The sequence below is a fragment of the Varroa jacobsoni genome, unplaced genomic scaffold (genome assembly GCF_002532875.2).
Source record: "Varroa jacobsoni isolate VJ856 unplaced genomic scaffold, vjacob_1.0 scaffold_934, whole genome shotgun sequence".
Lineage (NCBI taxonomy): Eukaryota > Metazoa > Arthropoda > Arachnida > Mesostigmata > Varroidae > Varroa > Varroa jacobsoni.
Window position 1 is genome coordinate 187,828 of NW_019213836.1, and position 12,277 is coordinate 200,104.

The 12,277-nt window shown below is 37.1% G+C and overlaps 1 protein-coding gene and 1 long non-coding RNA gene across 7 annotated transcripts; one reads left to right on the plus strand and one right to left on the minus strand.

Moving 5' to 3' along the window:
• Window positions 1–3,050: 3,050 nt before the first annotated feature.
• LOC111265114 (uncharacterized) lies at window positions 3,051–7,854 on the plus strand. Of its 6 annotated transcripts, none has more exons than XM_022841518.2 (4): window positions 3,051–3,571; window positions 6,492–6,629; window positions 6,864–7,063; window positions 7,224–7,854. In XM_022841518.2, the coding sequence occupies exons 1-4, from the start codon at window positions 3,461–3,463 to the stop codon at window positions 7,720–7,722; spliced, it is 948 nt and encodes a 315-aa protein (XP_022697253.1). In that variant the 5' UTR covers window positions 3,051–3,460; the 3' UTR covers window positions 7,723–7,854. The 6 variants fall into 6 exon arrangements, with proteins under 6 accessions (XP_022697253.1, XP_022697254.1, XP_022697252.1 ...); XM_022841519.2 differs by having other exon boundaries at window positions 3,056–3,571; window positions 6,882–7,063; window positions 7,209–7,854; XM_022841517.2 differs by having other exon boundaries at window positions 3,061–3,571; window positions 7,209–7,854.
• Window positions 7,855–9,780: 1,926 nt separating this feature from the next.
• Window positions 9,781–12,145, minus strand: LOC111265119 (uncharacterized). Its single transcript, XR_002683274.2, has 2 exons — window positions 12,019–12,145; window positions 9,781–10,072 (listed from the first exon to the last, which is right to left on the minus strand). It is a non-coding gene; the product is annotated as an uncharacterized LOC111265119 (long non-coding RNA).
• Between the last annotated feature and the right edge of the window lie 132 nt (window positions 12,146–12,277).

Consider the following 12,277-nt stretch of genomic DNA (forward strand, 5'->3'; position numbering starts at 1 on the left):
GTATTTTTACTCGACGAGTAGAGCGCCAGTGTAATCGACATCCTATTGTTAAATAGAATTCATATGCTTAAACAGTGTAGATTAAAAAGGGCCAATTATTTTGGAGAAATTAGTTCGTATATTACGGATTGCTAAGTGCGAGCATATTAGAGAGCGCTGGTTAAAACGTTTGAAGCAATTTGAATTTCTATGAGGACATATATCCAACAAATCTGTTCAGTGTGATATAGTTTAATACGGCCAATTTGACGAGATAGCCGCTACAGCTGAACGCTGATTATTTCTGTTAAGTACATTTACAAAGTTTGTAAAAATTTATTCGCCGAACACCATGCTTTCTATTTCTAAGGACGCAGTTGTTCCCGACCGAGTTCAATCGTGCTTGGTCAGGTGATCTCTCCGTAGAATACAAACGTTTACTTCCTAAACTAGATTTAGTGGATCTTTCCCGACTTCACTATGTGGAGACAGGCCTCAACCAAAGTGCTGCATTTGTGCTGATTGATTCACACCTTTTTTCTAATTGCGAGTTCACAAAAGCCTAATACAACTTACTTGTGGATAAGCTGATTTCGTTTATATCCTTTATCACACAATCCTCACATTTTTTTAAGGGCAAATTTGCGTATAAAATTTCGCGGTTTTTTCAAATCTGGGTGCCTAGTGTCCCTACTCGCTAAGTTCATTGTCATAAAAAGCATAGCCAGCAAGCGTTCTGCCACGTTGGTTTCGCAGCATTGCCAAAAATGATCAGAGATCAACTAAGCGGTTAAGAAAAATCGATTACTATCAAGGCTCATAGCTGCTTGCATGATTTATATATTGTTTCATTATTTTGTTGGATAAATTCCAAGTAACTTAGGTTCCAGGTAAAATAGGTTCGTGAAATGAGTGATATATGAACATGCTGTCGTTCTATCAAAAAAGGGCTGATCTTACATATACAGCGATTGCGTATTGCATAGACGCCTTAGAATCCCATAGGGCCTGCATATGCTGCACTGACATTTCTCCTGTCGAAATCTTTCCAGTTGACAAAGGCAGTCTGTGTTATATTGTCACGTATTCTGTCCTAGATACGTATTTCCCTCTACAACTAAGGAGTATTGCGTTAATGTGTGGGCCAGATGATGTTACCCCGACAAATACTCGAAATGTCAGCTCCATGTCTGATATCGTCTTTGAACCATGGATAGTGTGGGCCATATCGTCGCAAATCATTTACGATCCTCCGGGATTCCAGGAAAATTTCATACGGTCGCTTCTACTGATTCTGTTGACTTCCCGCGTAGAAGATTCTAGCAGGTATATTAAACAGGAATAGATAGCTTTACATGAGTAAAAATTTCAAATTCATGATGGTTTATATCGTTCATTTTAACCAAGTGTAGAAGCAGTAGGTTCCTTGCTAGATTAGTTTATGTCAGGGTCCTTTTGTAGTTTTAGAATCACGATCTTAGGTTTTTTGAAAAAGCTATCGATCACAAATTCAAACTAACCAGTCTGAACATGACAGTTTCTCTGTACGTACAAAACAGTAACGGCCGGCTTTTCAAGCTTAGAGTTATCCATCATTTTTTGAATAACATCATCTTCCTTCTTGCCTGTAAAAGCGGGATACCAGTTGTTCGCGAATGGCGGAATGGAAGGAAAATAGCACTCTAGCTAATAATTGTGATAAAATTATATATATATATATATATATATATATTTGTCCTGTTTGACCCATAAGCTTTAAGCCATAAGCAACATCATTATATGAAAACCATTTGAATACATAATTTAGCAGAATAAGCTCAGTGCTTTTGTGACATATCCAGTGAGGGGATCAGTGTTGAAGAACTTCATATCTCAAAACCATTACATGTCCGCAGTTCGTATGATAGTGATGATTTGAATGTAATACTAATCTCCGCGCTTATTCGATAACTGCTCTGAACAACGTGGCCCGATGGAATCGTACGGAACATTGAACATCGGTATTTGCTGGAAAGTCTCACATATTGGGTGCACTTTGGTAATTTTTGCATCTATTTGTTTGAGGTACAAAACTGACTGATGAGTCAACGTGCCTTGTGAATTTATTATAGCCCTAAAGGGCTATTTAACACTCGCTAGTGACGTTGAAGAGGACATTTTTGTAGGTTACTAGTTTGCAATCGCGTTTCCATTATTTTTTTTTCATTTCTTTATTATTTTGCTGTTCTAATAATGGAGTCTATAGGGAGTATGAAAAAAATATTTCTTTTTTAAGTTCTGAGCGCATTTTGTGCTTTTCATTTTGATGAATGTACATGTTGATGTCGGAAGAATTAAAATAACCCAATATGCAGCATCATGAGTTTTTGTGGTTTTTTTGCCCATATAAACACTTTTTATTAATTCAAGTGTTTCAATTTAATAAATAGTGAATTTGAAAACACGAACTGCAAAAAACTATTTCCTTTGCTGCATTGTGTATCTATTCGTCGTATAGAACAGAAGTGGGTTTTTGATTTTTCTGAAACTGCTAAGATCTTTCAGTAGCCACAGTCCTCTAAAAACAGGCATGTTGCTTCTGGGGAAACGATAGTTGAATACATATAAGCATGTAATGGGTAACAAGGACAAAAACAAATCTTGACTCCGAAATTAAGAAAATCGTACATGTCTTTGGACGCACCATCAAGATCTATCTCGCATCAATTGCACTTGTCATGCCTCTTTTGTTACAAAATTCCCTTATCCTTCCACAATAATTTTTCTACACGTTGTTAAGAAAGTTGCGCCAAAGACATCGTGAACACAGTGAATGGTTTAGATTTATGATTTATTAATTATCTATTTCATTAAAGGCAAGTCACGGTATATTTAAAAATTGCTACAATTCTCCTGAACCTAATTATATACGCATTTAGCTAAAAAAAATAAAGATAAAAGCTTGCAGCCAACACGTAAGGAAACCCGATTGTCCTCGTTCTTAGCAAGCAAAACACCTGAAACATATCTACGCCAAGTCGATTTCTTAGATCATTACGCTGTAATGTGTGAACGACATTATCGTGCGTTGAACTCTCTTCCTCATGAATACGAACCTAGACATTCACCGCGTTGCGGAAGCCTGCGGAAGAAGAACTTCGTATGGCAGCCCGAGGTCTGGCAACCATTAGCGCTTGTGCCCGCGTTGAAGTTTAGAAGCGCTGAAGTATCGGATAGAAAATCAAGTCGGACGGGATACCGTCTGCCATCAAAAAAAACTCGTTAGATCTATTGCTGTTGCTGCTGCTGCTGCTGCTACCCGTGTTGTTCTTTTCGTTTTCGGGAATTCAACCGTGTCATCTGATTACTGCGACGAAGGAATTTAATGGCGTCCGAGATAGCTAAGTACTGTCCAATATCAATACGATTGCAAAATACAAGAAAAATGTCATTTGAACAGAGCTATTGCGAATGTTGGCAGGTATCGTGTTAGTGAACTTGTATGTGGCAGTTAGCATTTAGTTTTTGCCGAGTTCTGTGCATGCCGAAAACGGATATGGCTAGTCGAACACACCCAAGAGGTCGGCCGTCCAATGATGAGCTATTGCAGCGGGTAAGTAGCAGTCTAATACAGCACAACTATTCCATACGGCTTACTTAAGTAGGTTAACAGTAGTTGCTTACAATAATGTGAATTGGTTTCTTATCGACTACCTACTTTGCTAGTTGACTTGTTGGTGAAATATGTTTTGTTGTACAGTTTTTGTACGTTCATTGAAGAAAAGAATCGTATTGGAGCATGGAATATGGAACAGTAATAAAGTTGGTTTGACTAAACGAAAAATGATATGCACAATATGGCTTTATACTCATTTTCATATCCTAGTTAGCAGTGCTAAGCTCCTGGAGCAGCTTCAACTGTCGCTGGTGGTTTTCTTTTTTATTCGTAGTTATGTAACGTTCTAAATGCTCTGCTCGACACTTTTCAAGCAAGTGAATCTACAGACAGTAGTATCTTGTTGAAAGGTATAGACAAAAAGTGTTCTCGCTATACGTCCTAGTATTTAAATATGTATTCGCTATGGTAAAAATATATGGTCATAAAATAATAGATGCTCAAAAAATCCATATCAGAAATAAGGTAAGGCTAAATGGTTCAGGCAAGACAATCAGTTCTAGCCAAACTTTGCATTTAGGGATCGCCTGAAGAGCACTTACATTTTTTTGAACTAGTAGAAAACTAGCGTTGAACTAGGTAATCCCAACAAGAACTATTCTAGCTACACTTTTTGGTGTGGGCAAATTTTGATGCGATACCAATAAGTTGATTTCGAGAACATGTTCACACAGGAGGAATAGCAAAGAACGTTAAAAGAAAACTAGTGGGAAGTTTCTAAATTTGGTGTTTGGGACAACCAAATACTTTTCAGAGAACTATTTGCATTAGAATAAAAGTACTACTTAACAATTAGAAAATTTATCAAACTACGTTCAGCTCAATTGCCGGGCCTTGAAATACGAACCTATTCGTCTCAACAGAGTAAGGTCTGTTGTCCGCGAAACGTCATCTACTTTTTCGATGTTATTTTTTGACGACCCGATAATTGTATTATCGCGTTTTCTCTTTTTTGTTTTTACTTCGGTTTCCTTGACATCGGTTAGCTGTTGTCTGCTTTAACTTCAATAGATTTTTGTATCAATAAAAAAGTATTCTAATAATAAAATTCATCTCCACATTATTAAACGTGTTGTTATGAGATATTATGCGTACATGTACAGCATCATAGTATGTATTAATTTCTACTAGTATTACGTCGTCATTATGCTATTACATTTGCTCTTGAGTTCTATACATAAAAGCATTAAAATCCTTGCCTAAATTCTACTAGCGTGTGCCATGACTAATTATAGGTTATCACAATTAATAATCTCAGATATTTACTTAAGCCTTGTGTATTGAATGTCTTCAGTATTGTTAAATGACAAAGACACTCCATCCTTTCACTTGATGGAGTAGACAGCTAAAGTACTATTTTTGCATGCACAATAAAAGACACATTCCACAAAGTCAATAACACCTTTGTTTTCTGTTTATTCTGCTTAGTAATCCTACCCAGTTAACAAGCATAGGTCGCCGGCTTACATCGTTTACCTATCTTTTCAAAATTCACTTTTTTTTTAAATGTTTCAACAGCTAAGTTTTTCCACCTGCACCTCCGCAATAACCTTCTGAGGATCTAGAGTTCACTTTGGGTTGTCCATGCTTGGAAGTAAGCGATGGCCAAGGCGCGTTGTTCGTTAAGTGTCTCGCTTCAAGTCGAAGCTCGTAGTGACCAGTAGTCGGATTAAGTTCTGCCCGAGCTACGGTTGCCAATTCCGCTCGAACGTCGTGACCGAGTTTAACCATCCGGGCAATTTCGGCCGGGTCGGTTACTCTGCGGTTCTCATCAAATTTGTGGCGAATTTCCTGGCGAGCTTTTTCTTTGGCAGTGCTGTCATTATGAAACACTTGCTGTGAAGTTCGTAGAAGAGACTTGAAACAACTGATCACCTCTCGACGACTGGCCATTTCGATCGCTGTTCCTATATATCTTTCCATTCGAAATTTGATGTATTGTGTTATTACTGGATACATGCAGGTAAGTGTGGTACCATTTCGTACCGTAAATAGATTTGTGGTACCAGCCAAACTATAAGCAACATGTGGCGCGCATTTAAACTATACAGTAACCCTACCGTTTAAACTGCTTATTGAAACGCTTGCTGCGGTTTCTAGTGGAATATAACTCGAAAAAGCTTATTTATTTCAGGTAACAGGCGTTTGAATTTTAGAGTCCAATACTTTTTGCAGAAAAAAGCCCTAAATACGGCATCCGAATCTCACTGATTTGTTATTAAAAAAAAATGTTGCCTCTATTAGGAACACAGCACGATTTTCGAATTAAGCTGATATGATTCTTTAGTGAGAATGAGTACTTGTTAGCGTAAAGGTTTCATAGTAAATCGTATACGATTGTGTAATGGTGGCATTCATTATTAATGAAAGTCTAATAAGACTAATAATTGCATAGTTTTCAGAAGCCTGTCCAGGTCATATATATTATTATTATTAAATGAGCGAACCCACTGCTTTAATCATTTCGCGTATGTTGTTATTAGGATATTGCCATTTCATTCAGGTAATTGAAAAACCGTATTTTATATCATATTTATTAGAGATTCTCAATCGATCGGAGCTTTGCACGATGCACTTAAGGAACAACTGTTGATTAATCATCAGCAGTTACCCTGAGGATTAGCGAAATAATTTACACTGAAAAAAGGATATTTGTTCTCATTATATTTCCTTATTTCTGCTGTGTAAGGAATTACTTTGGAATCTGATTTATATTCAGGTGGTTGAGTTAGCTAAATTATGGGCGGAATACTGTATTGTGTGAAACAGAAAAAGATCTCCATAACGTTAACCCATGGTACTGAAGTAATACCTTAGAATAAGTATTTTTAGAAACATTTTTTTCTTTATTTTTCAGGGAGCGCGCGAGGTTTTAGGTTGGCTCGAACGTGTGGAAACACAACATTTACACTTAGTGGTGGAGTATAACGCCAAAATGAGGGATATGGCTAGAGCCGTGGAACAGCATCGTCAGGAAGTCGTTCAACTCAAGGAGGTATCATCTAATAGAAGCGTTACTAAGTATTTTTATTAAGGCCTTTTAGTACAGTCAGGGGACTCTGAGCTGTTTTGGCCGGAAGAGAACTCAAAATAATATGAATGAATAATATTGGACGTATATAATTACTTATATAACTAAGCAGCAATAAATACCTTCACTCTCGTATCAATTAATTTATTTTAGAAGCTATAACATGAGTAGCTTATTTACCCTCGTATACCGGCGTAGCGCAATGCGAAATTTCAGAGCGAGAATGAAGAGCTACGGAATATGTGCTGTTTTTTGGACGACGAACGTGAACGAGCGCATAAGCTGGTTACTGAATGGAGGCGATTCGGTCGATATACGGCATCAATTCTTAGCCACGAACTCAATTCTTATCATACCAAGCTCAATCAGCTTGAAAGTCGCCAGAATCGCATACTCAGGTAACATCGCATTGCGGTAATATGATTGAACTTTTTTTTTTATATAATTCCTAATTGTCAAGAACACGTGTAAGTGCTGCGGTTCGCCAAAGCTGGTCATGCGGTGTCATTTGTATACAAAAAATATTGTTTTGTAAATATTCAGTGGGAGTGGTTTCAGATGGGAGCCAACCAATGCGAAGCCCGATCTCCTAGAAGCGACACCGGCCAGCACACAAAACCAATCCAAGGACCACTCGGATAAGGAAGATAGTTCGTCAGAAGCAACTTCTTCTAGCGCCACTGCTACGCAAACAAGACAAGCAATGTCTTCGACCGAATTGACGCCTACCATATCTGCAGAATCGGTAGGAAGCGGAACAACGCAGTCGCACGAATCAGACCAGAGGCGAAGCATCGCAGATAACGTTGCGGACGCATTTAAGGTTCTTGAGTTGCATGAACAACTCGAATGTGACCCGATGTCTGATAGAGAAAAAGCTCTGATACGAGATATGTGTAACGTTGTGTGGAATAAACTTGAACAGCATTACAGCCCCACTATTCAACAGATAGCAGCTAGTGAAGGCGATACGGAAAATCAGCGTCAACCAGCTAGTTTAGCCGTGGCATTGGAGTCAAAACCTACTTCGCCAGTCGCAGGTGTAAGCGGGACTTAGCAAGGCTTACCAAAGAGTTGTACCCAGAATTATGCACGATGTTGTAGTCAATAGTTGCTTAAGAGTCACAATCTTATTTCATAGAACATTCACTGGAAATCATGTGAATAAAAGACTGTACTTACTTTCCAATCTACTTTTCTTCTTTGCTAAAGAAATATTGCGGTTAAAATTGACTCATGTGACTATATATTAAATAAAGTATAAATATTATCAACCTAAATAAATGCATCTTTTGGGCATGCATGGCATATGCGGAAATTGGAAATATCGTCAGGTATCATTGAATGTTGTGATATTGGTCTATTTCCTAATCGGCCAGTAAAATGGTGCAGAACTGTGTTAATGGTTAAGAATCACCTGCAGGAATTTATCGGTTAGGCATGATATGTTCATTAACATAGTTATTGAAAGCATAAAAATCATGATGATACCATAAGAGCTCTTGTTAGAGTACCATATCCTAAACTATATACCACAAAACGGGTGCCATATCGTGAAAGAGTACTTGTATGTCCAGTTGTTTATTGGTCTACGATCGGATAAGTGCTCTCCTCGATCTTGCATTTAATAAATAAATTATATTATTTACAAATTCTTGGTATGAGGTTTGCAATATTGTTAAAAGAGGCATATTAGAAATTATTAATGCAAGTGATCGATAAACCACAAGACGTCGACTGTTATAATTATTAGAATGGAACAACAATCATTGTAATGATTCTATAAATATATAAGTATCAAAATTTGAAACGTTTATAAAACCTTCTTTTTTACTTTATAAAGGGTTAATTGTTAATCATAAGTTGAAACCTAACATTTAAGAACATTACATTAGATATTATATATATACGTTAGAAGAATACATTAGATACTTTTTTTAGATATAGTTTTGCTCTAAGACGTCTTGGGCACTCTACCTATCAACCCTACTTTTATACGTGTTGCTTAGCAATAGAACTATTTGTGGTATAATATTTCTTCCCGTCATTAGCTGTTTGGATTCTGTTATGGATTCAAAGCACTTTTATTATTCTCCATTATTATTATTAATATCGATTCTCTTCTAGTTCTTTTCTCCAGGGTTGAACTACGCATCAATAGGTAAAAGCAGTAGGATTTTAAATACGGCGTACGTTTACCTGCCAAAGTTTGCGTAAAGTATCTCAGGCTGGAACACGTGTAGTAAATTTCATATATAAATTTTCCCATAATCCCAAATGCTCAAGAATGGAAATTTGCTCATTCTAGTGTATGTATTAAGCATAGAAAGTTTACTTTTATCTCTCCGTTATTGTCATATGCCTCATTATCGTATGTATATGACAAATGATAAACATAGCAATACGCTGGGGAAATTTCAAAAGGTGAAGTAGCTTGATACGTGGTAAATCACGAGATATTATAAGAATGATAAATGATTGGCCACCATGGGAACTTAGCGCCTTAGAAATTCCTAGCTGATTTCCATCATTAGCTCAAGAAGTATTTATATACATGTGATATACGTGTATTTTCCATTATACCACCCAAAAGGGAACTATTACTTAAGAAATATAGTGACGGGAATAAAAAGCAGCTTTCGGCATAATCATTTCCTTAGGGAAATAGCCTTGCTAGATTTAATTAGATTTTGTGCGCGCCACTTTGCCGCTTTAACTTTGAAATGCGTTCAGAACAATAGGCATTTCAATGCAAGAACGTTCTTGTCGTCATATTAAGACAACTGTGAGGCCGAAGACAATCCGGCCGATCAAGAAAAGAAAACTTTATAATGTGACAAATCGATGTACATAATTAATATATCGATAGTCATTATTTGCGCATCTTGTACTTCGCGATTATAGGCTACGGTACAGTGGTACGAAAGCATCGAATTGTCATGTGACTTTTCACGGTAATTGCTTTGGCTTGCTGTGTCTTTACACTTACTGGTTTCATGGTGTGACAGAATCTGTGCATAGAAAAAAATAGCAGGTTGAATTTATCCAAAAAAAATAAGCCCGAAAAAACATATCTCAACTACTATCACCCTTGATTCATATACACAGAATCGAATAGTTTTTTGTACTTTATTTTAACATAGTATTGTTAAAAAGAACTGCTGCTCTGTCGTATTTTACTTGCAGGTAACTGTTTAAATATTTTCTGCCGAATGATATCGTCAGGGTACTCTGATACGCTGCTCATTTTTGCCAATTGGTCTCTTCTACACTACCGTCTGTTAATAGATGATACGCTCCAAAAACAATACCGAAAATCATACGTGCAGCCACGCGTACCGGTCTCCGCAACGTTTTCAGATGCTTAGCGGCCGGTTAGAGTTCCGTTTCACATATACTCGCACTCACTGTAAGTAGAAAGATTGGATTTGTATGTGCCCCAGGAGACACGTATATACATATATGAACGATTGAAAAAGAATCTACGTAACATGCATGATCTTTCTTCTGCAGATGATTACCGTTATGGTCAACATGCCGCTGACAACGGTGGGCGATTATAAAAAAAACTACGGGAAACATTCAACTTGGTGTTGTGATTATCATCACTATTGCAATAATTCTTGCTTGAATGCTTGCTGTACTTGCTGCTGCTTTACTGCTTGAATGCTACTTACTGTACACAACAATTGTGGTAAATACTTTGCATACAATATACTCAACAGAGCTTATTTTTTTCGTTGCATCTTTTCACGCTACGTTTTCTACAATAATCATAATTTTCAGATTTTTTAGAATCTCGTAGTGTATTATAATAGGATCTAGAGTTTTGTGCTGTGTACCGCACACTCACATTGCATGTGCATATGTTCTCTATATACTACTCTTCGTATACCTAACTATACTGCGTCTAAACATCAATCTTTGTTTTTTTTTTGCACAATGGTCTTAATATCTTCAGATCGGCCTAATACTCCATGTTTTTTTTTCATTGTATCTTCTGTTTTCCATACATCTTTAGGACCTAATTCATTCTCTGCCCTTCGTCAGCTGCGCTGGTTAGCCTCTTATATTAACTTTCTAATTGTCATTATGGTCTATTGCTGTGCCCTGTTCGAAACTGTCTTACCATTTATTACGCGCATTTATGAGTTGTGTTGTCGCTAGCATCTTTGTGGGCCAGTCCTTGCAAAGCTATTCATGTGGTACTGATCCATATGAAAAATACGCTATGTTCCATCAATGCTCCAAAATCAGCTATGTCCAATAATAATGTTTCTAATTTTTTCTTTCTTTCCTGCTCTATTCGTTTTAGATTTGGCAATAATTTTACATACTATCTTAATACTTGCCTGATAACATATTTAATTGAAAGTGATAGAGATTAAGTCAAATGCATTCAAAACTAAATCCTATATTTATTGTTAAGCGAGCGAGGCCAAGTGCTTACAAATAGCACTCAGGGGATGTTTTGCTTTTTGATACGGTGAGCTCTGGAGCAACAACAATCGTATTATAATGCAACTGTCTTACACCATTTGACCGCAAGTAACTTGGATAGTTCCTAGTAAATATAATGAAAAGAACTATGAAAGCAATTTAACCATTCAAGATATATACTATATCGGCGAAGACCTATCGGGGTTCTTTACAATAAAAACCTTATTTGGTGTCTAGCTTCTACGGGATCTGGTTTTGTCATTCTTTCTAAGACCATAGAACTAGTTGCTAGAACAAATTGCTTGTTGATATAACGAAGAAACCAAGAGCTTCGAAGTTCTATGATCGGTATTGCCGTTAAGCATTGCTTGACCCTGTCTGCGATACGAAACGAAATACACTCACGTCCTGCTTCGAACCTAGATCTCACAGTTCCCTAAGCTTACTAGGCAAACACGCTTCCACTACCCATAAGAACAAAGGTAAGCTCGCTCCTTAAATTAGTCATTCTTAAACTGCTGTCGGTTCATTTGTAGGAATTTTGAATAGATGAGACTCATTATGAATTTTGTGCAAATTCAAATCGTATCACAGCAGCACTGGCTACTTTGTTAAAACGAGTAAAACTTATATTACTACTTATTTAATAAAAAGGGTCACATTTGCATTGCAGATTCGTGGAAAAACTAAGAAGTAAACTTAATGCCTGGAGCAGTAGAGAAACATAAAGAAAGCAATGCTGCAAGCGCTGTTTTTGCGGCTACCTCGATTGTTATCCATGTTCCAATAATATAGATAAAGGTAAAGTTTTTTTTTTAATTTAGTATTTTATAGTGCAGCTTTGCACTTTTCGAATAAACTTACAAGCCACTCATATCGGTTATCGGTGCGGCCTAAACCAATTCGTACCTACCTTCTTTATGAACTGGTGCAGGAAAGCATTGTTATGTACACCACCATGTATTAGTAGGAACTCTAAATCGTTTGGTAATCTCCCCTTATATGAACGAAACGCCTAATTTCAAAGGGGAAAATCTCACGAGATAATTCACGCTTCTCCTATCACTGTTTTTCTCGCCATCCCAATCCAATTCGGGACCACTAGATCGTTTACACTGGCCAAATCTGATCCGAGTATCGTAGAGGATCTTCCTTCACCTCCTTTCCATATA